A 21,958-nucleotide genomic window follows, 5' to 3' on the forward strand; every position below is an offset into this window, starting at 1 on the left:
TACTTCACTGAATGACTACCACAAGCCTGGGAAGAAGGCAACTTAATTTGCATTTTACAGAGGGTGGAAATGAGGTCCAAATAATTTAGGAAGCCACTTGGCATCACATAGGCCGAAAGTGATGGAATTGGGATTTAGGATTTACTCCAGAACCCAAGTTCTTTCCACACAATTGCCAAATGACTTCATCTATACAAAAGCATTCATTATTATTCCCAGGGTTCTTTTATTACCAAAGAAAAGATGCAATTTGCAAATGGCACCACTGGGACAATTTCTACCTTGCTGATGACCCCCACAAGGTGAAAAGAGAATCAAATTGTTTCACTTGATGAGGGAAGAATTATGAAGATTAAAGCAAGAGCTATAGCCAGCCTTGGCAGACATAAATTTGGGTTATGATTTTTTCTATAATGGTGGTATTTGGCTTTTGAAAATGAGATAAGCATAAAGAAAAATTGGGAAATTTGCTTTTTCAGAAAAAACAAGTTTGGGGGAAATTAATGTAGCGGAGACTAGCTAGCAGTTCACCAAACCTGTTTCTTCTTCTTTCTACATTCCACTAATGTACATGGGCCAGCCTCCCTTGAGGTTAGAAGTTGTCATGTGACTGAGCTCTGCCAATGGAATGTGAGCATCGGTGAGCATCTAGTCCATAAAACCCTGCTACCCCAAATCCTCCATGCTCTTTCCCCTTAATGCAAAGAAGCACAGCAACCTTGGAAGCCAAGCTGAGGAGGGAAAGGCCTAAAGATAGAAGGCTCTGGAGTCCATGGACCCCTTCTTGCAACAGGTGCAACTATAAACTAGAACATTCCATGAGAAATAAACTTCTCTTGTGTTAACACAGAAATCTGTTACAGCAGCTACTATTACCCTATCTAAATAATTCAGTAAACAATTTGACACAAATTAAAAAGCAGATCACATTAGTTCCAAATCTGTTCCACTTAAGAATATCAACAGCTATGATTTGAATCATTATGAGAATTACAACTTCAGAAAGAAGTTCAAGTTACGTAAGCTAGTGAAATAATGTACAGATGAATCTTAAGTCTTTAAGCTTAGTTCTTTCTTGGGTTCAGCAATAACCACACTAACCTAATTGCAATTTGTCATTTCTAGTATTTTGGAAGCATTTGGTCAAATAAAATATATTATTAAAATTAATTTCACCTGTTTCTTTGTACTTTTGTAGTGTATCCAATAGAAAATTTAAAATTACACTTGTAGCTCACATCACGTTCCTACTGGACAGTGCTACTCTAGATTGCGCAGACCTCAGATTTTCTATTCAATTATTAATGGGTATTGAGCACTGCACGGGTGTTGGATGGTCCTATGTCACTTCTGACAAGCCCTGTGACCTTGGGCGGTTGTTTATCCCCTCTGGTTCTTGTTTTTTTCATGTAAAAGATGAGAATGTTGGCCCTATCATGCTTTGTAGACTGGTCATGTCCAGCCCTGTGATTTTAAACCAGCCCACTCTGATGTTACAGTTTAAACCCCAAACAGCGGGATCCTGACACTATTCATGGCCAGTACCCTGAACTCATGTTTTCTGCTTGCTGGTCTGTGCCTGGGCTCCAGTTCTTGTTTATGGACCACAGGCACCCCTTGAACCTCCCCTCCTGTTGCTTCTCTCATATAGACTTCCCGGTTTCCCTCGTCAACTGCAGCTCACATTTAACTGCTAACTGTGGGCTTCGGGCCAGTCAACACCTGACCTGTAGGCACTCCTGGCCATTCCCATAGGGCAGTGCCCTGCCAGCCTGACTTTGGTCTTGAAACACAGGCCAAGCGTCCTCTTCACCTTTCGAGGCCTTAGGCCCAGCTAAGCCAGACAGATTGGGATGATCCTTTATCAAGGGAAATCCAGCGATCTCGCAGTGAAGCCCACACCAAAGGCCATCATTTTAAATATTTTCCTTCTTTCAAAGTTTATTCGAAAAAAGCACTCTGAGGAAAAACTCATTTCCTTAAAATATCAAGGAACCAAAAACCAGAAGATGATATATTTTTCTGGAGACAGACTGCAAAGTATATAAATAAAATTCTGCAAAGTGCACAAATAAATATTACAAAGAATTCATTTCTGCTACAGTTGTCTACCATCTTCAATATTACATTTAGCTAACTTAATTTTCCATGGATCAAATTTATTCAAAGTTAAATTTCTCTTAATAGGTCATCTGAGTAAACAATTTCAAGTGTTACTTGCCAAAAGGAAAAAAAAATGTTTCCAGGCTTCAGATGAAATCGGCAGTGTCAGGCTAAGAAAACAACCTTAAAAATTCACAGAGAGCTGGAACAATTGCAAAGAAAAGTTGGAGCCCAGAGATCAGTCTTGTTCATGCAGTTCTGAAGGTAAAAAAAAAAAAAAAAAAATCACAAATTTCCACCAAAACTAGGTCTTCAAGGGGCAAAGGAAAAATACCTTTTTTTTTTGAGACAGGGTCTCATTCTGTCACCCAGGCTGGAGTGCAGTGGAGTGATCTCAGCTCACTGCAACCTCCATCTCCCAGGTTCAGTCGATCCTTCCACCTCAGCCCCCCGACTAACGGGACCACAGACTCATGCCACCCCAATTGGCTAACTTTTGTACATTTTATAGAGATGGGGTTTCACCATGTTGTCCAGGCTGGTCTTGAACTCCTGGCCTCAAGTAATCCACCCGCCTTGGGCTCCCAAAGTGCTGGGATTATAGGCGTGAGTCACCGCGCCCAGTGCCATTTTTTTGAAAGCAGAAAATGTATAAAGTAATATACCCTTAAAGTAGCAGCTGTCATAAGAAGACAGCACCCTGGGCTTTCTCTGGCACCAAAACTGGGCACTCTGTGCTCCTGGTTTTCAGACAGAGAGAAAGGGAGAAGGCAGGGGAGAGGGAAGGGGAGGAGGGGAGAGGGAGTTGAGGAAGGCTTGAGGTACGGCATGGAATTCTGCAAACACAGCAGTTATTAAGGGAAATGGGAGAGTGTCTAGGGGAAGAAGTTTTCTTGAATTTCTATTCTTGAAGTTTCTTGGAATAAGTCGATTTGTGCAAGGGAAGGGATAAATGTAGTTGAAGATCTATTTTGTAGGTGAGGAAATGGTCATCTGAGAGGCAAACCAGAATCACGCCCCAACAGGGAATATAACCAGAATAGAGGTAACTCTGTCTCCAGTCTCTGAATCTGCAGGCTTCCTCTAATAGCATCTAAAGCCAGGGCTTCTGACAGCACAGTCTGAGAAGTCCCATGACATCACAAGTGGCAGCTGGGTGTACTTTATGACAAATGCCAAATTAACTCCTGCCTGTGACCTTGCCACCATAACTCAGGCAGCCAGGACACACACTGCACCCCAAACACTCAAGTCCCTGTGTAAATCTTCACTCCTCCAAGCACAGAGGGAAGCCTGCTCCGTAGGCTCTGTTAAGTGTACTGCTGCCACTGACATCATCACAGATAGAGAGGGAGAGAGTCCAGGAACCACAGGGCTCACTTCCTAGCCTCTCTATTTAAGATTTTCGAGGACAGACAGCACCATATTTAACCAGCACAAGTAATATTCATTGTGCCCAGGGCCTCTTAAGGAAAACTGAACAATGTTTTAGAAGGAACCCTGCCCTCACCTCAGTCCTGCTCAATCATTTCACCCAACAACAAGTTAGAGGCAGAGAAGATGAATATTATTAAAATGATGCTTCTAAATCAGGACCTTATGGGTGCTTTGGCTCTCAACTTTTTTCATAAAATATCTGTCCAGTCCAGACCGAGGAGCCACCTTCTACAGCATTCTGGTAAGGGCATGGAGGTAACCAGGGCTCACATGTGTCTGTGGCAATGTTCTGATCCTGTTAGAAACAGTCAATGCAGCAGAGATGATGGCACTCATTGCCACGCCTGAGGTCTTCAGGGCTTGCCTACATGGGAAGATGGTACTGAAGCCTCCTGTCTAGATGACGGTCCATTTAGACCTGGGCTACCTGTGGTGTGGCCTGTTGACAGACTCGCTCTGCAGGGAGTAGCTGGAGAATGTTGCTCTAGGAATCTTGCACTGTGCCCCACCTGTAATGATGCCCCAGGACAGAGGGTGGGAAATTCACAAATACACTCCTACTACAGTGCCATCAAACCCAGGGCACTAAGCTGTCCACACTTTATTACTAATTCTCACAGCAATCATGAAAGATCAGAATGATGATGTCAACTTCCAGAGAAGCACACAGAGACTCAGAGAACCTGGCTATTTGGCCAAAGTTCACAGCTTCAGGTGAGTGTCACTCTAAGACCCGGGTTAGAGATAAGGCCCTCAGATTTACATATATGCTCTATACCCTTGAGATGTTTGCAATTGGGCTGGAAAGACAGGAGATACATCCAAAGACAACTGCAAGTTCTGACCACCCTGTCCAATAGCTCTTTCTGTGATGACGGAAACGTTTTGGGACCTGTGCTGTCATCTGTGATCCAACTATCGAGTATTTGACATGTAGTTGGTGCAACTGAGAATCTGAATATTTAATTTTAGTTGGTTTGAATTCATTTGAATTGAAATTGCCATTGAATGTCCATATTTAACAGCACATGTGGAGACATTTTATACCAGCAGCAGTCAGAAAAGAATGCTGCAGTCTAGGGTGGTCCAGGCAAGCTTCATGAAGCACATGGGCTCTGAGCCAGCCCTTGATGTGTTAGGATTTGAACAGAACTTCTCCTGTTTCAGGCATGATCATCTTCCCTGTGGAATTTGGTTCTGAATCAAGGGCCCCAGAAACCATGCCCAGTCCTTTTGGTCTGCAGGTGAGGAAATCAAGATTGTCTCTCCTGGATCCATATTCCCTTTGGACCTGCTTTTCGCAGCATGACTCAGCTCGCTTTTGCTTCCTCCCATATTCCTCCTGAAGCCTTTCCACTCCTCCCTTTCCCTGTGTGGCCCCTGCCAACATGGGAAGGTCCTGGGTTCGCGTTCTTTTTATCTGCCTAGACATTTTCTTTTCTATCTGTGAGGCTGAGTCATTTCCACTCTTGGAATGACTTTGAATGTGCTTTATGCTTCTACATCTGTCACTCTGAGAAAGGTATTTCCCAATGCAGTGAGCAATGCCACTCACAGAGAGACCAACCACCTGCCCCCAAAACACACCCCAGCAACAGGGAACAGAATCCCCCCATCCTTGCTGCTTCTGCATATGGCTGAACCTAATGCTCAGAGCTGGTCACCATGTCCTGTCTCATTCCATTCTTTCCCATACCAGAAGTGATACCTGGGCTTTCTAATACTATTAGCTGATTAATCCTAATCAGCTTATTAGTTGGAGAAAGATGTTGAAAACTATTTGACTACAGGACCAGATCTGTTCTTGGCACAGAACCTGTGCCTTCCCTGCCATGCCTTTTCAGGCTAGTCCTTGGAAATCTCTGTTTCTTAAAGTACACGTGGTTCAGCCCCTCACTGGGGCACTTGGACCCTTCATACCCATTTTCGTTTCTAACTCACGTAGCTACCCATGTGCTGCTTCACTTTCAAGTGAAAAATGCTCCTTGTGAGCATGGAACAACAGCCACAGTAACCCTTGGATTCTCCAGCTTGAGGAATATAGACTATGTAGGGTGTTTTGTTTTTGTTTTCGTTTTTTTGGTGGTGGTGGTGGAGACAGGGCAGATAACTATTTTTAATTCTTTTCAGCTTTGCTTGAAAGCTGATTGTTAAGAGTCTAAGTATGGTGGGAAGGGCACTCCCACCCATCTTCCCAATAGATCTCAGACCTGCAATTCTCTGACATGTCTTCTGTACTCAACAGCCTGTAGTTCTTTGGGCTGCAATGGAGATTGTTTTTATCCTTCCGTGCTGACACTAAAGATGAGACAGGCCTTTGGATGTAGGATCAGCATGTCATTGAGCTCCTGGGCCCTTGACAGTGGCACACATGAGACCAAGTCCCCACCAGGCAAGGACCGAAAGCCCCAGAGAGCTTCGAGGTCCAAGTCAAAGCAGCAAAATATGGCTACAGACCTACTCCATCCCACCGCCTGTTTTGGTACAACCTGTGAGATAAAGCATTATAAAAAATTCTTTTAAGAATACACTACAGACGTGATATGTGGCCTGCAAAGCCTACAGTATTTACTGTCTGGCCCTTTCCAGAACAAGTTTACCAACTCCAGGTCTAAACCTTCAGGGACCTCATTCATCCAGAGGGATGCCTGTCATGTCCCTGAGCTTGGTGGGCTGGGTCCTCACAGCTCCTCATTCCCTTTGATCTGCTTTGTTTTCTTTTTCTGTTCAGTAACATTAGAGATAAATTGTTCCATATATATTTCCGGGGAATGGCATAATAGATATCAAATCTAACAACCAATAAATTAATATTCGCCTCTTCCAAGAAGATCAACATCGTGGGTGACGATCTGGCCCAATCCCTGTGTCTCTACTGTGATAGAAACAAAGTTCCTGATTAAAAACCAGCCAAAGAGGACCCAAGCGATCAAAGCAAAGGTAACCACAAAACATCCTCACCCATTCTGCTCCTGCCTTGGTTTCTCACTTGGCAGCACCAGCCTCCACATCTGATCTCAGTACCGCATCAGGAGTGTCACTGTCTCTGACTTACCCCCAGCTCCAGTAGAAAATGAACACAGAGGTCAAAACACAACTTAATAGTCCCTTAGGATGTCACCTGAAAGTTTCTTAGACTCCCATCCTAAACATTTTTAGAGGCTTTCTGGATTAAAATTCTAAGAAAACACACAGCAGCTGGCTCTTCCTCAGCCACAATCAGAGAAAATAACAGCTGCTGCCCGTGAGTAGCCAGCACTGTTACCTGGTTCGGTGCAGTTCTTGCTGTTCCGGAGTCCGGCATCTTCGGAAGTCAGAGTGTCATTCACCTGCATCAGCTTCCTCCCCATCATCCACTTTCTGTCTTCCCCTATGAGGTCCATGAGGTCAAACTCTGGGGAGACAAAGATAACAACCACACATCATTCACAGCTAGGTTTCAGCCTCTGCTGACGCTGCATGCCCGGTGCCCTGAGCAGCCATCACTTGTTCAGCCCCGCCTGCACCCCCAGCCACTCTGCCTCTAGCTGCCCGAAGGCTTCCTCGTCGCACCAGTGGGATGACTTTGAGGTGTGTGTTCTAAGCTGGATTCTAGATTCTTCCCAGTGGGATCAAGCTCTCTTGATAAAGCACACTTGATCAACTGCTCCCCCTTCCCTGTCTCAATTCCCTGCTCCCAGTGACATGCTGAGAAATGTTTAACAACCAACTCTCAAAGGGGGAGAAAAGCCCTGTTTTGTAGCCACTGGCCAACTTCTGTGGTGTCAATATTCCCATTGTAGCCAACGCCAAGCTACCCACATGACATCATTGAAAATGGTATTAGGAAGAGATGGACACAATCAGCTCCACTGAGTCAATAAGAGCTTCCTCCAGACCACCGAGGTCTAGCCCCTGCCAGTATCTCCTGAAACCAGCCCCCAAATGAACCACCCACCATTGAACAGACAACAGGATCTGCTTCTGGGGGTTATCAAGTGAAGACATAATTTGCCATCCCCAAAGCATAGGCTCATGAGTGCCACACAGCATGTTTTCAATGAACAAGAGATGAAGGCATGAACTAGGAAACAGTAGGTTCGGAGAGCAGGTAACAGGGCTCAGGGCTGCAATGACTGTGGGATTGGAGGTGCCAGAAGAAAGAACACAGGCTAAAGAGCACACTGAAGGGGCCAGTGCAGTGCATTCTGTTTGGGGCATGCTGAGTTTGAAGAGCCTGCACAGCACAGAAAGGGAGGTATTCTACCCATGCAAATGTCAGTGGAGGAACCTCGAGGGGGAAAGCAGAGCCACAGCAAGCCTCAGGGAAGTTATCAGCAACAGGGAAAGGTGGGAGACACAGGTATGGGTAGGGTCTCCCGGTGGAGAAGAGGGGGCACCAGGGAGAAGGAATGGAAGAACACAATATCCTTCAGAGAGGAGACAGGAAGGGATCAAGAAAAGGATTCAGGAAGGGACCAAGAAAGGAAGGAAAAGAGCAAGGAAAGCAGGTGTCGTGGAAGGTAAGCAGAAAGAGAATTTCAGGAAGGAAGGAGTGGCCAACAGCCTTGACCACCATGGACAGATCAGGTAAGATGAAGGCAGAAACATGACAGGTGGGGCCTGGCGTTATGGGGCCATGGGGAGACACAGACAGCAAGCCAAGCTGCCAAAGTGGCTCTTTCCAGGGGCTTGGCACTGAAGAAGGGACCTGAGGCAATGCTGCCTCTTGAATGTCCAAAGCTGCCATGGGCGGAAAATGGATCGAAACACAAGACATGGGCCTAAGCCATGGGCCCAGTGGCCTTCACACAAGGCCACATGGTGCACCCAGCCACACCAACATGGTGTCTGAAGTGGTCACTGAAGAGCTGGAGGGCATTCTGCCCTCTCCTCTACTTCTGCGGTGATTCAGTTTCCCAAATGATTTCTCCTTCGTTACTGAATTCAAACCTCACAACACTGCTCAAGAAAGAAAGAGAGTGTGGACGTTGCCTCTCCAGCACCTGATCACTGCTGGCTCAGGGTAGGTACTCAGTAGGTATGTGTTGAAATAATTATTCCCACTTCATAGGTGGAGAAAGTGAGACTCATGGAAGTGTCTGGAAATCACAATGCCTGTGGGCACCTCACCTAAGCTAACATGATGCACATAATATCAGTAGCTCATGAACTGAGGTCTTCCTCAAATACAGACCCTGCTTCCACATGTAAATTTAGCAGGATATCAAATTACAGTTTATGCATATCATCCAGGAGAGCCCCCCAGGTTTTTTTCCCCAAAAAACGGAGGAAGGACGTGGAGTCTAATGAAAAGAAACAATAATTTCAGACTCTTGAAATACAAAAATTCTACATGGTGGCCACATGTATCAGCTTAGCCCAGATTATGAGGACAATATCAAAGATAATTCAAGGCTAAAGCAAGGAATTTGTGTAGTTTGGATAACCTGAATGGTGGATTCTAATGGTTAAGAATAGTGATGAACAGAGACAAAAAAGTTTCAAAACCTCATGAAGAAACGTTAAGGTTAGTAGCCTTAAACTCCCATATTATCACAAACAATCTGAAAGTGTGGAGAAGGGCATCCCCTCTGTTTCAGGCTGGGTTTCCCCAGAAGCAGCCCCTGAGACAAGGATTTGAGAGAAGGTGGTTTATATGGGAGGTGATCCCAAGAAGAATCGGTAGACGAGCAGAGTTGGACAGGAAATGCTAATAGTAGGTGCATTTTAAGTCAGTTGCCATCATGAATAACTAGAAACTGACCTCTCTGGAAAGCTTTGGGGGCCAGCGTAGACATGCATCTCGGACACCTAAGATGCGAGGAAGCTTAGGTATTCATCCACCTACTCCTAGTCTAACATTGGTTGAAGCTGATGAAAGAGGACATAATCCCCTAGCATTTCCAATCTGCCACATGGGTGTCCAAGGTGATGCCCAGAAAAAGGCCTTGGGCAATGAGAGGCAGGTGCTAGAAGACGCACCGTGCCAGCTGGCATTGAAGAGGTCCGAACCGAGTAATATGGGTCGAGCACCACGGCATCTGCCCATCTACACGGTACCTAAAGAGACAGTCATGCTGTGGCCAGCAGCGTGGCCATTCCACTGTTCTCTGGGTCAAGGAGAAATGCTTTGTGGTACTGTAATCTTAATGTTCAGGAAGATCCCAAAGATTTAAAAAGAAGCAGGAGTATCCCTTCCAATGACTTCCAAAGTTCCTTCATATGCCAAGTTTCCACGGTTCCATAATTCTGAGAGAAAAGCTGATACCAATTAAGATATGTAAAAATAAAGCCAGCTATTGTAGCAGAAAATTAGAGGATTTTTAAACATAATGATTCAATATCTTCAGGAATTAGACTCTTAAGGCAGCACCTCTGGATTCCAAAACCTGCAAACTTTTATCTCAACAAAAATGTATTTGACCACTGATGGCTGATATAATAACAGAGACCAGAGTCTGAGAAAAGAAGAATGATGAAGCAATGCATTGTATCCATTTCCTCCCCACAGAGAACCAAGTTTGACAATATTATAGCACAGTTCATTTGTCCCCACAAAACTCCTGCTGAGCTAGGAAGAGGCAGTTGGTTCTGGGGTCAATTTACCTTTAGAGTACTTAAGTCAGAGGATAAGCAATTTGCCTAAGATCAGAGCCAATCCATGGCTACATCAACTATCATTTCATAGCTAGCATGGCTTCCATTCATTGAATGTCTGTGATGTGCAGAAACCTTTCCATTCTTCACCATGTTTTATCTTCATGGATGAAAGCCCTACATTGAAATACTAGTTCCATTTTGTAAATAAGGAAATTGATGGACAGAGAGGTTAAATATCTTGCCCAAGGTCACACGGTGAGCAAGTAGCAGAATGAGGATTTGAACCCAGGTATAGTGACCTCAAAGGACAAATTCTTGGTAGATCCTAGGATAGGATGAAATCCATCCTGGTTTCATTATACAGCTATAGTAAAGTAGCTCAATAATGCAGCCTGCACCTTATAATAGGTTAGCAGTGAAGAAGTAAATAAGTCTCACTGGACTTATTTTAAAGATGATCGTTTCCCCAGAAATTACAGTCATGCGCCACAAAATGACATTTCTGTCAGCATCGGAGGGCATATATGAGAGTGGTCAACTTTTTTTTTTTTTTAATTAGAGACATGGTCTGGCTCTGTTGCCCAGGCTGGAGTGCAATGGTGCACTGCAGCCTCAAACTCTGAGGCTCACATGATCCTCCTGCCTCAGCCTCCCCAGTATCTAGGACTACAGGTGCATGCCACCACATCCAGCTAATTTTATTATTTTTTGTAGAGACAGAGTCTCACTATGGTGCCCAGGCTGGTCTCAAACTCCTGGCCTCAAGTGATCCTCCCACCTCGACCTCCAAAAGTGCTGGGATTATATGCATGAGCCACCACAGTCAGCCCCATAAGATTTTAACACCATATTTTTACTGTCCCTTTGCTGTATTTCGATGTTTAGACACACAAATATTTACCACTGTGTTACAACTGCCTACAGTATTCAGTACAGTCGGTCACTTGCTGTACAGGTTTTTAGCCTAGGAGCAATAGGCTATACCATCCAGGTTTATGTAAATACACTCTATGATGTTGGTACAAGAACAAAATCGCCTAACAGTGCATTTCTCAGAACGTATCCCCACTGTTAAGGGACATGTGACTGAATTAGGAACAGCAGTGAGGACGAACATCCCCCATGAAAGGTTCACAAACGAAGAAATGAGACACTTCTAAAGTCCCACTGCGTGCAACTCACTCTGCTCAGTGTGATTTCCTAGAGGCTGGGCTGGTCCCACAAATTATGACATGGAGGGCTATCTTCTTGCACTTAGGGAGGAGGGGCAGAGGGTGGGCAGCTGGGAAGGCTTGGAGGGTGGGAAGGTGAAGGGGATACGGAGAGGCGCCCACACTGGCTATCTTCCCTGCTCTCCCCTCGCTCACCTCTCCAGCTTCCTTGGACTTCTCTGCTACAGCAAAGAGGCCGCTCCACAAAGCTATACTTGAGCAATGTCAACAAAAACACTTGGCCCCTGTCCATGGCATTCTTGGCTCCTCATCTGCCAGGCCCTGGAAGTTGCATGTTGGCCTAATTAGTCAGGGGAGGGGTAGGGGATGAAGAGGGGAGGCAGCAAGCTCACATGTCACATGTCACGGGTGGAGGCAGTCTGCAGGACTGCAGGCTCTAAGAAGAGGGCACAGGAGTGGGCTGTGGGGATAGCATGGGATGCTGGCTAGAAGGGGAGGAAACCAAGCTCTCAACTCGAGAAGCAAGCCGCATGCACTAAGGAAGGACACAAAGTGAGGCTGGACGCCAAGTTTCCATTACAGAGCTGTGTGCTCACCCTTTTGTGCTCTCCTCCCTCCTCCTCCCCTACCGCCCTCCTCCCCGCAACTGGGGCTTAGAGAGCCCAAGGATTTCTGACACCAAGAATGGATCTCCCTGCATGCCCCCTGACAAATAGCCTTGACTAGCAGCCTTCACCCTAACACTGTCTCCTATGTGAACCTTGTCCCATAGGGCTTGCAAACCCTTCCCAAACACTAGCCCCAGGCCTGGTGGAAAGGTGGAGCTGCCTGCTCTCTGACAAGAGGATTCAACTCCTTCAGACACTGTGCTGGCAGCAGATGAGGAAGTTTGCTGCGTCATCAGCAAAATTATCTTTTATGCCCCTTATTATGTGCCAAGCACCCTTCCTGTACCATCTCACTCCATCCTCTTGCAGGGAATGCTGATGGGGGTAAGCAGCCAAGCCAGGACCCTAGGCCAGAGCTGACTGCAAAGCTCAGGTATGTGTTTCTCACCTGTCCCAGAGCTCTAGGAGCCCAGGGAAGTGCCCTTAGGGGCATAGCAGCTCCTTTGAGAGGACGTATTAACTCTCCCCTCCCTGTGAACTGGAATACTGCTTTTCTTTTTGGAAACTGGGATGCAGAGAACCATCCGGCTGAAACACTCAGAGAGCCATGGCAACAGCCTCCCATTTGCAGATGAAGAAACTGAGTCTTGTGAAGCCGAATGCAACACTGGAGAAAGAATGTCTGCAAAACTCAGTTAACGGCACAAGAAACACAGCCAAGGGCGGCAGCACTAACTCAGGCTCTCTAGGCTGGTTTGGTGTTCCTCACTAAGGCTATAAATACCCCACCCTACAGTTTACACAGCTGAATCCACTCTGTACACTCTGGGTCTTCACCCCGGGGTTGTAGGTCAGGTTTGCATAAGCCCACAGCCAGCGGATGCCTTCTGCAGACTCAAGGGAGCATCACTGCTCTCCAAATGACCCCTTTCCTGCCCCTCCCCCTAAAGTCTCAGAAGGATAAGCCTGGTGTCCTCACCCTCTGTGGGTGAAGAGGGGAGCAGTAGAGGCCCTGGCTTCGTACAGGTGGATTTTTCTCATGGGTTTTCCAGCTGAAGCAAGAGCTTCCCTGTGCTTTTGTTCACGGTCCTTGGAAAGGAGCACCAATTGTGGAGAGGTTGCAGCCCCCAAAAGGAGCTCTCCTAACCCAGAAGGAGAGGAGGACGCTGGAGGCTAACAAGGCTATACATCCCCCAAATGGAGCTCTCCTAACCCAGCAGGAGAGGAGGACGCTGGAGGCTAACAGGGCTATACATCCCCCAAACGGAGCTCTCCTAACCCAGCAAGAGAGGAGGAAGCCAGAGGCTAACAGGGCCTTACATTCATTCCCCTCAACTGCCTCAAAGCTTCCAGAAAGTCAGAGAAGGGAAGATCCAGAGAAGGTGGCTGGGAGAAGATCTCCAAGCCATGGGAGGTGATAGGTTCTGTTTAAATTATCTTCCATGAGCTGTTTCCACAGCCTGTCCAATGGGCAAGGGGATGCTGAGAACACCCCCTTGGGCTGGGTCAAGGTCTCCCTCTAATGTCCCTATCTCAGTGGCAGCAATCACAGGCATCACCTCTTACACTGGATGTAAATTTCTCACCAGTGTCAAGGTGCTACACCTTCACTCCAAGAGGAGCCCCAGGTTGAAAGTTGAGCCTTTTCAGTCCCTCCAATAGGACAGGCCTCCCTTTAACCCAGAGGGGAAGAGGGGAGAAGGCGACCCTAGCCACCCGCCCACTTGAGGCAGGGCACTTCGTGCCTTCTCCCTTCTTCGCCTTTGGGTTAAAGGGAGGCCTGTCCTATTGTTTCAACTGGGGTTCTCTTGATGGAGGTGTATCCTTGATATTGAAATTACATCCATTAAAGGTGATCCCAGTGTTGTCATTGTGACCCAGCCCAAGGGGGTGTTCTCAGCATCTCCTTGCCCATTGGACAGGCTGTGGAGACAGCTCATGGAAGAGGATTTAAACAGAACCTATCGCCTCCTGTGGCTTGGAGATCTTCTGTCTTCTGGATGGAGTCCCTGTCTTCCAGTCAGAGGAGGAGCAGCGTTGGCACCTCCTGGGGCTGGACCAGAGTCAGAATCTGCATCTCACAAGATCCGCAGCAGATCCCTGGGCACGCTGGAGTCTGAGTTACTGCTCCCAGACCCTGAGGGGCAGCCCTTCTGGCAGGATCAGCAAAGGGAGGCTGCAGAGCCTGCAAGCGCCTGGCAGAGGGCTGCAAGGTTCAGGGAAATGGTTTCCACGCCCAGTGGCTGGGCTGGCGGCACAGAGAAAGCAGAAGTCCTGATGGAGAAAGGGAGAGGGGCGGCTAAGTCAGCGGCTGGGACTTCAGGGCTCTGCTGTGAGTCTGTGGGGTTCACCTGTGTCTTGTACCCTGGGAGAATGGCCCCATCACCTGTCCCAGTGCAACTCCCCTATGGGAGGGCAAAGAGAGGCCTGGCTCTTTCCCTACTTCCCATCAAAATCCCTTTGCCTTCCTATCCCACATGACACCGACGCCTACATGGCCTTGCCCACACTGGCCTAGGTTAGGTATGAGGAGGGGAGACTGGCTGAGCCCCTGGCAAGGGTGGCCTTGGGAACAAGGGATGGCCCAAAGCACCTGGACCAAAGCCCTGAGCCAGAAGTCCAAACTGGTCCCAAAGGCAGATTCTGCTATGATTGCTGGGCAGATCAAGGCAAGTTGGTTGTGAGGCTGGCACAAAGATGGGGAAGCCCACATATTCTCCCACTTCTTCTAGAGGGAAACCCTTCCTCCAGGAAGCCTTCCTGGACCCTCCAGGACTCCCTTCACAAAAAACTGTCCATCTTTACTCCATCACGCATCTCTGACCCCCACCCGCAGGTTGTAAGCTCCAGGGAAATTCAGTTGTATTTTTTAGTTGTGGTTTTTCTTAGCTGTGTCTCCCCATCTCCCAAAGTGACAGCCTGGATGCTGTAGCCATTGTGTCCTAGCGTTTCATTAGAGCCACCACTTGGGTAGTCACTGAACCACCAAGGGAGGAGGGAGGCACAGTGTACAGAAAAGATCCCAGGTCCATGGGTCCCACCACTCAGGGCCATGCCCCTTGACCTGGGGATTAAGTTTAAATGATAAGCCGAAGAATTTTAGTGGCAAGCTTGAGCCAGAATCCAGGTTTTCTGGATCGCTGGACAAAACTGTCTGCATGACAGCCTTGCTTCTCAAAGTGTGGTCCCTAGACCAGCGGCATCAACATCACCTGCAAGCTTGTGAGACAGGCAGCATGCTGCATCAGAATCTGCGTTTTCACAAGGTGACTCATGTGCCCAGCAATTTTGGAGAAGCCTGACAGCCTGTGCTTACCTATTTTATCCCAGCTCCACTCACAGACATTGTTGCATGCCTTCAAAGTTCAAGCACAGTGTACAGTTTGATCTCTCCATCTCTAAGGCCCAATATGCAGTCTTCAACATCCCCAGGACCAGGAAGGCCCCTCACTGAGACCACTGGAGTCTGAGTTACTGCTCCCAGACCCTGAGGGGCAACCCTCCTGGAAGGATCAGCAAAGGGAGGCTGCAGAGCCTGCAAGCGCCTGGCAGAGGGCTGCAAGGATCAGGGAAATGGTTTCCATGCCCAGTGGCTGGGCTGGCAGCGCAGAGAAAGCAGAAGTTCTGATGGAGAAAGGGAGAGGGGCCTAAGCCCCTGATGAAGATGTTTCAGCATCCACATTGGTGTGGCCACCTGAATACGCTTTCTCCCATATCTGCCAACAGTCTTCTTTTTAAAAATTTTTATTTCAATAATTTTTGGGGAATAGGAGGTTTTTGGTTACATGGATAAGATTTTTAATGGTAATTTATGAGATTTTGGTGCACTCATCATCTGAGCAGTGTACCCTATACTCAGTGTGTAGTCTTTTATCCCTCACCCCATTCCCACCCTTCCCTTCAGGTCCCCAGAGTCATTCTTATGCCTTTGCACCCTCATAGCTTAGCTCCCACTTATGAGTGGGAACATACGATGTTTGGTTTTCCATTCCTGAGTTACTTCACTGAGAATAATAGTCTCCAACTCCACCCAGGTTGCTGCAAATGCCATTATTTCATTCCTTTTTATGGCTAAGTGGTATTCCGTGGTGCATATATACCATATTTTCTTTATCCACTCTTTGGTTGATGGGCTTTTAGCCTGATTCCATATTTTTGCAATTGCAAATTGTGCTGCTATAAACATGCGTGTGCAAGTGTCTTTTTCATATAAGGACTTCTTTTCCTCTGGGTAGATCCCAGTAGTGGGATTGCTGGATCAAATGGTAGTTCTACTTGCAGCTCTTTAAGGAATCTCCACACTGTTTTCCACAGTGGTTGTACTAGTTTACATTCCCACCAGCAGCGTAAAAGTGTTCCCTTTCACCACATCCACATCAACATCTTTTTTAAAAATTTTTTAATTATGGCCATTCTTGCAGGAGTAAGGTAGTATTACACTGTGGGTTTAATTTGCATTTCCCTGATCATTAGTGAGGCTGGCATTCCCATTTTTGAAATTGTTTCAGAAGGCTTCACAAAATCAAGTCCCAGTATCGTGGTTTCAGAGCTTTCTCTTTTCAGAACATCCCCATCTTTCTCCATTGAACTACTACATAACGTAAATGTGGTTTTTCTAATGACCTATAGGGCTGAGCCCAGGAGTTCTCTGCTCAAAGCCTGCCTTTCTTGTGATGGTCTTCAGGTATTTCAAGGGCCCAAGCTCAGCCCCAAGGCAACACTTGTTCCTCAGGCTCCCCTTCCTCTGGCCTTTGCTGGACTTCAAAAGCTCTCCTGCCACCCTTTGCCAATTGATGTCTTTCCCCAGGTTTCACAATCTGTAGTAGCTCAAAGCTCAGGGATGTTGACTGGCCCCACCAGATGAAGACCCTTCCCCTCTCTCTCCTCTCTTCTAGTATCTCTCTCTCTCTCTTTCTCTCTTCATCCACCCCTTCTCCTCCCCCTCCCCCTCTAACTCTATCTCTCTCCCACACTCACATACATACAATGTCCAATATGGGGTTTCTTCTTACAAAGTATGGAATGTTGGTGTCAAATTCATATGTTGAAATCCTAACTCCCAATTGGGAGGTAATTAGGTAATAAGACCAGAATATATCCACCAAATCCCAAGAATGGGATTAGTGCCCTTGCTAAAGGGACCCTAGTGAGCTCTGCAGCCCTTTCTCCACCACATGAGGATACAAGAATATATCAGTATGCAATTCAGAAGAGGGCCCTCACCAGAACCTGACCATGCTGGCACCCTGACCTTAGGCTTCCAGACTCCAGAACTGAGGAATAAACTGCTGTTTTTTAAGCTGCCAAATCTATGGTATTCTGTTATAGCAGCCTGAACTAAGATATGTCCAAACTCTAAAGAGCATGCATGCATGTAATGTAGGGACCTTGTTAAAATGTATACTTTGAGTAAGGAGGTCTGGGGTGGGCACCGAGATTCTGTGTTTCTCAAGAGTTCTCAGTGGATGCCAGTGCTGCTGGTCCAGGCACCACTTTGAGCAGCTGGGCTCAATTACACATTTTTAAGTGAATGTACACATACATGAAAGGATCTGAGTCACTACAAACATATGCAAATGTGCACCTCAACTGGGCTGTGTTTCAGAAAGGAAAATGCAAGTTCAGGAGCAATGCATTGTGTAGTAGCTCCAAGCAATCCCAGGGACTCCCAATCAGGCTGGACAGAGCAGCCCCAATGAAATGGGTGCTGTTGGAAGAGAAATCGTAGGAATGGAAGCGAAGAAGATGATGTTCTGACCGGTAGTGGGTTCTGTCCAGCAGGAAGAAGAGTCATGATGAAGGTATGCATGCAGGATGTTCTTCTCTTCATGCAATAACTCTGTAGACCTACAGTTAACCCCCGCTGAAAGCAGGAGCCTGCTGGGTCTCAACTATTATTATACAGGACTCAGGAGCAAATACTATAATTGTGTGCCCACCTCACCTGATGATGGAGAGTGAAATGAACCACATGTTTCTCAGGCAACAGGGGGCATCTGTGTCAGCCATACCCCACCCACTACCATTATACTGAATGACACTCAAGTGCAGGAAGCCAATTCAACTCAACCTGTATAGGTGTTTGTGCAATGGGTCTCACAATGAAGACAGCTTTCAGCTTTCAAAGGGTGATAAAGCTGGAAAGAAGGGGAAAGGGAAGAGCAAAGGGGGGCAGATGGCAACAGATGCACCCACAATTTAATGGAAACAATGTGGGCCTCTGGCCTAGAAATTGAAATCGCCTTTCAGACAGAAATTGTCAGTTAAATGCTACTTGTTATCACTCTTGGGCTACTCTTTGACCACCTGGCCTGAGATCTAATATGCCAGGGAATACTGGGAAATTAATAGAGACATATCTGGTAGATGAGTGGTTACCTATCCCCTTCTGAGCTCCTGAAATGCTCCCCAGGATAATTTCCCACATATGAAAGGCAGAAACTCGCAAATACCATGATGGTCAATCTAGGTCTGTGCAGTCCAAAAGGACCCTGTGCAGTGATGGGAATGTCCTATATTTGCACTGTCCAACATGGTAGCTACCAGCCACATGTGGCTGTTATTTACTTTAAATAAAACTATACAACTGGAAGCTGAATTTTTAATTTTATTGAATGCCAACCTAAATTTAAATAGACATATGTGGCTAGTGACTAAACTAAGGACTGGCCTTATCTCATAATCTGAGTCCCCTATTCCAAGGCCAAGAACCAAGGCAGAACCCCAATCTGTCATAAGACTGCAGTGGCAAGGGAAGACAAAGGAAAGTGCAATGGCCTTTAGATAGAGGTTACTGAACACTCTAATGAGACAAAGAAGATGGAGTTTGTCTGACTTTTATTTTCTTCTGCCTCCTTCTTTGCCTGGGAAGAAGAAAGCCAGCCAGTGTTACTGGTAGAAAAGAATGGAAAGGAGCATCAATACTGAAAACTAGCCTTAAGCCCTTTTAGCCAAAATAATGATAGTGACCTGGTATAGTGATCTTGCATAGTGATGGCATAGAAGCATCCCAACCAGGATTTAAAGTAAACACAACTCAGGTTGACCAAGAAATCACATGAGGCCCCATGGGAAGACACCTGGACTTATGATAGCAGAAATTTGTCATCTTGGTGATTTGGCAATTTGGGTTTCTAGTCTCAGATCTATCACGAACTTTAAGCTGTTGGAGAAGTTGAATCACTTTAGCCCGATTACCACATCTGCATATTAAAAAGCATGAACGAGCTGACCTCTAAGGTCCTTTGCGTTTGGACTTTGAGAGTCTTTTTTATTAAATCTATGGTAGAATAATATGTTCAAAAGCTGGTAGGGTCCCCCGCCTTCAGAATTGTGCGCTACTGGGGGGATGAGCTACATAACTTACTGGAGATTGGAAAGAAAATATTGGAACCTTTACATCACATTCCACTCTAAAAATAAGAAATACATATTTATTTAATATTCAAAATATGAATTGACAACGGCACCCGCACCGAGTGCACCTGTCAGCATATCCCATAATTTATATAATAGAAGGGCACCTGTTGCCCACAGCAGGTGAGGGACCTGAAGGAAAAGCACAGGATGGACCTGGTGCCCTTCCTAGCTCACCTACTTTCCTAGTATCGCAGCATGATGCACCTTACACGGGCTCAGTTGAGCAGATTTGCCAATATTATCTGAAATATTAAAATCTTTACAATATTTTGAAATGAGATGGGGACATGATCATGAAATCTTTTTACACCACGCACATGTCCATTGATTGTCTTTTGGCAAAGAATTTTTTAAAACTGTTGAACTTAGAGATGAATTATGCATTTCTCTCTCATAAAAAGACAAGTGGTATAAATATGCTACCCTTTTCTGGGACATGGCCACCAGCTAAGTGTGCACCTAGCAGATATTTTCAGAAAACACACGGCCCCCCATGTCTGCCCTCGCTCGACATCCCTCAAGGTGACTTTTTAACAACCAGTGAAAGAGTAAAAGCTTTTCTAAAGAAATTTGCTCTATGGAGAGAGCATTTTGAAAATAAATATCAAGACTTTTTATGTCTTCATATGATAAATCACATCAAGAAAATGATAAAAATCAGTACATTCTAAAAACATGTATATGTTCCACTTAAAAATTTGGAATCAAAATTACATAACCTGATTTAAAAATTCCCAAAGAGTTTCAATGACTTTTATTAGAAAATTGAAATTAAAATTCAATGTCTTTTATTTAAAAAAAATGGATTTTTATAAATCCATTTATTAGAAATATGTAAATGCAACACCTTCTGAAAAGTTGCAAGATTAATCTACTGAAGTCAGAAAAGATGGGAAGATGTTAACAACAGTCTTTGGGTAATTGGTGAATGAAATTGAAAATTTAATATCTTGATTTAGTAGTTATAGCTCATAATGCTTTTCTTCCATTTGGATCTATATATCTTGGGGAATTATCTATTACAAGTAGGACAGCCATTAAACTTCAAACTTAAAATAAACTGAATCTTAAATTAAAATAAGCAGACTTTCTGTTAGCTGTATCTCAAAGTATGAAACTAATATTTTCAAAAATGGTTAAATATATTCTATCACATTTTCTTAATAAGATACTACTCATAAATATAACAACATTAACATCATCATAGTTTAGAAAAATCCACGTTTTGTTCTGTCAAAATGTAATTATTATTTTTAAATGGTTTATTTCATCGCTATTTTATTCTTATTACATTTATCTTTCATTGTATATAAAAATCTGGGGCAGATCCAGGTTTTATGGGACCTGAAGTTTATGTAATATTGAGACCACTCTTTTAAATATAAAATTTTACAAATACAAAGATAGGTATAAGGCTTAAAAATAATATCTCATTATACATATATATACATAATATATATTACAATATTTCTTAAACATAACTTCTTAAAAAGTATACTTTCCTAAGGATCACAGCTTCAGATGACACAGTCCCTTCCAGCTGTACATATGCCTTGCCTCAGGCTCTGTTGATATACTCTGAACACTTGTATTTTTCATACATCTAATATATTTGCCCCTGCAAACCTGCCAAATGTGTTTCTTCAGTTCTCTTTAAAACTCACTTTTTTGTTTTCAATTGAGTAGAATTTGACAACTGTACATCACTTGGCTCCTCAAAATCACTGCCATTTCCATCCTTTGTGATTGGATAAACAGTCCAATTTATTTGTGAGTATGAGTATAAAATTGTCTGCTGTTTTCTCTCAAGCTGTCTTGTCTCTGCCATTATAGAACAGGACAGGAAACCAGTCTTTCCTTAATTCTGGGCTTCTCTTAATTCATGCCTAGAGTACAGTTATCACCAGTGAGTCAGGCAAAAGAAATGCAGTGATTTCCTCTCCACAATCCTGACTGGAACACCTTTCTTCCAAAGTACCAAGTATCAGGACTCTCTAGGGAGTGAGGAGAAGAGCAGCTACCATGTGAACAGCGAGAAAGCACATTTCATCTGCTCACAGAGTAATAAGAAATGTGTCTTCAAACAATTATTACATTGCAGTTATCTACCTAGGATTCTTATTTCCCCCATTAGACTATAAGCTTCCTGATGACATCATTTTTTTTTTCTTATTGGCCCCAGTACGTGCGCAGAGGAGAGATTCAATAAAACTCCACTGGGAAATTTAAAGTGTTAACTACACTGCAAGTTTGGTGCCTGCACTTCCCCCTCCCAGCATTCCCTCTCCCTTGGTTAGAACCAACCTCAGATTTTCATTTTAGGAGAGACCCCTCCCTCCTGCCAAGTCTACCTGTTCTGGGAGGGAGCTCCACCCACCCATGGCACCACCAGCAAAGATGCTGCCTGAACTAAAGGCCAAAGTCCCACATCCTGCAGGCCATAATGATTGCTTCTGAGAGGTGCCTGTAACTCAGCCAGGCCAATCAAAGCAGAGCTCCCAGAAAGAGACTCACCGACTCTGTCCCAGTGACCTTGAACCTGGAAGTAGGAGAGCCTGGAGGCTGAGAGTCGGCAGACAGAACATAAAAATTTAAACCAACAAAGATCAAAAGAGACAAAGAAGGCCATTACATAAT

General features: G+C 45.2%; 1 protein-coding gene across 2 annotated transcripts in view; it reads right to left on the reverse strand.

The window, feature by feature from the left end:
- The window catches only part of SLC24A3 (solute carrier family 24 member 3), a 499,800-nt gene that overhangs the window by 424,125 nt on the left and 53,717 nt on the right, over positions 1 to 21,958 (reverse strand). The window contains exons 1-2 of one of the 2 annotated variants that reach the window (XM_032142374.1): positions 11,490 to 11,502; positions 6,806 to 6,934 (exon numbers count right to left, since the gene is read on the reverse strand). In XM_032142374.1, the coding sequence (XP_031998265.1) occupies positions 6,806 to 6,923 (118 nt within the window). In that variant the 5' untranslated portion in view covers positions 6,924 to 6,934; positions 11,490 to 11,502. Of the gene's footprint in view, positions 1 to 6,805; positions 6,935 to 11,489; positions 11,503 to 21,958 lie in introns of those variants that run through there. The other variant, XM_032142373.2, reaches the window with a different exon arrangement.

Source organism: Hylobates moloch, unplaced genomic scaffold (genome assembly GCF_009828535.3).
Source record: "Hylobates moloch isolate HMO894 unplaced genomic scaffold, HMol_V3 SCAFFOLD_21, whole genome shotgun sequence".
Lineage (NCBI taxonomy): Eukaryota > Metazoa > Chordata > Mammalia > Primates > Hylobatidae > Hylobates > Hylobates moloch.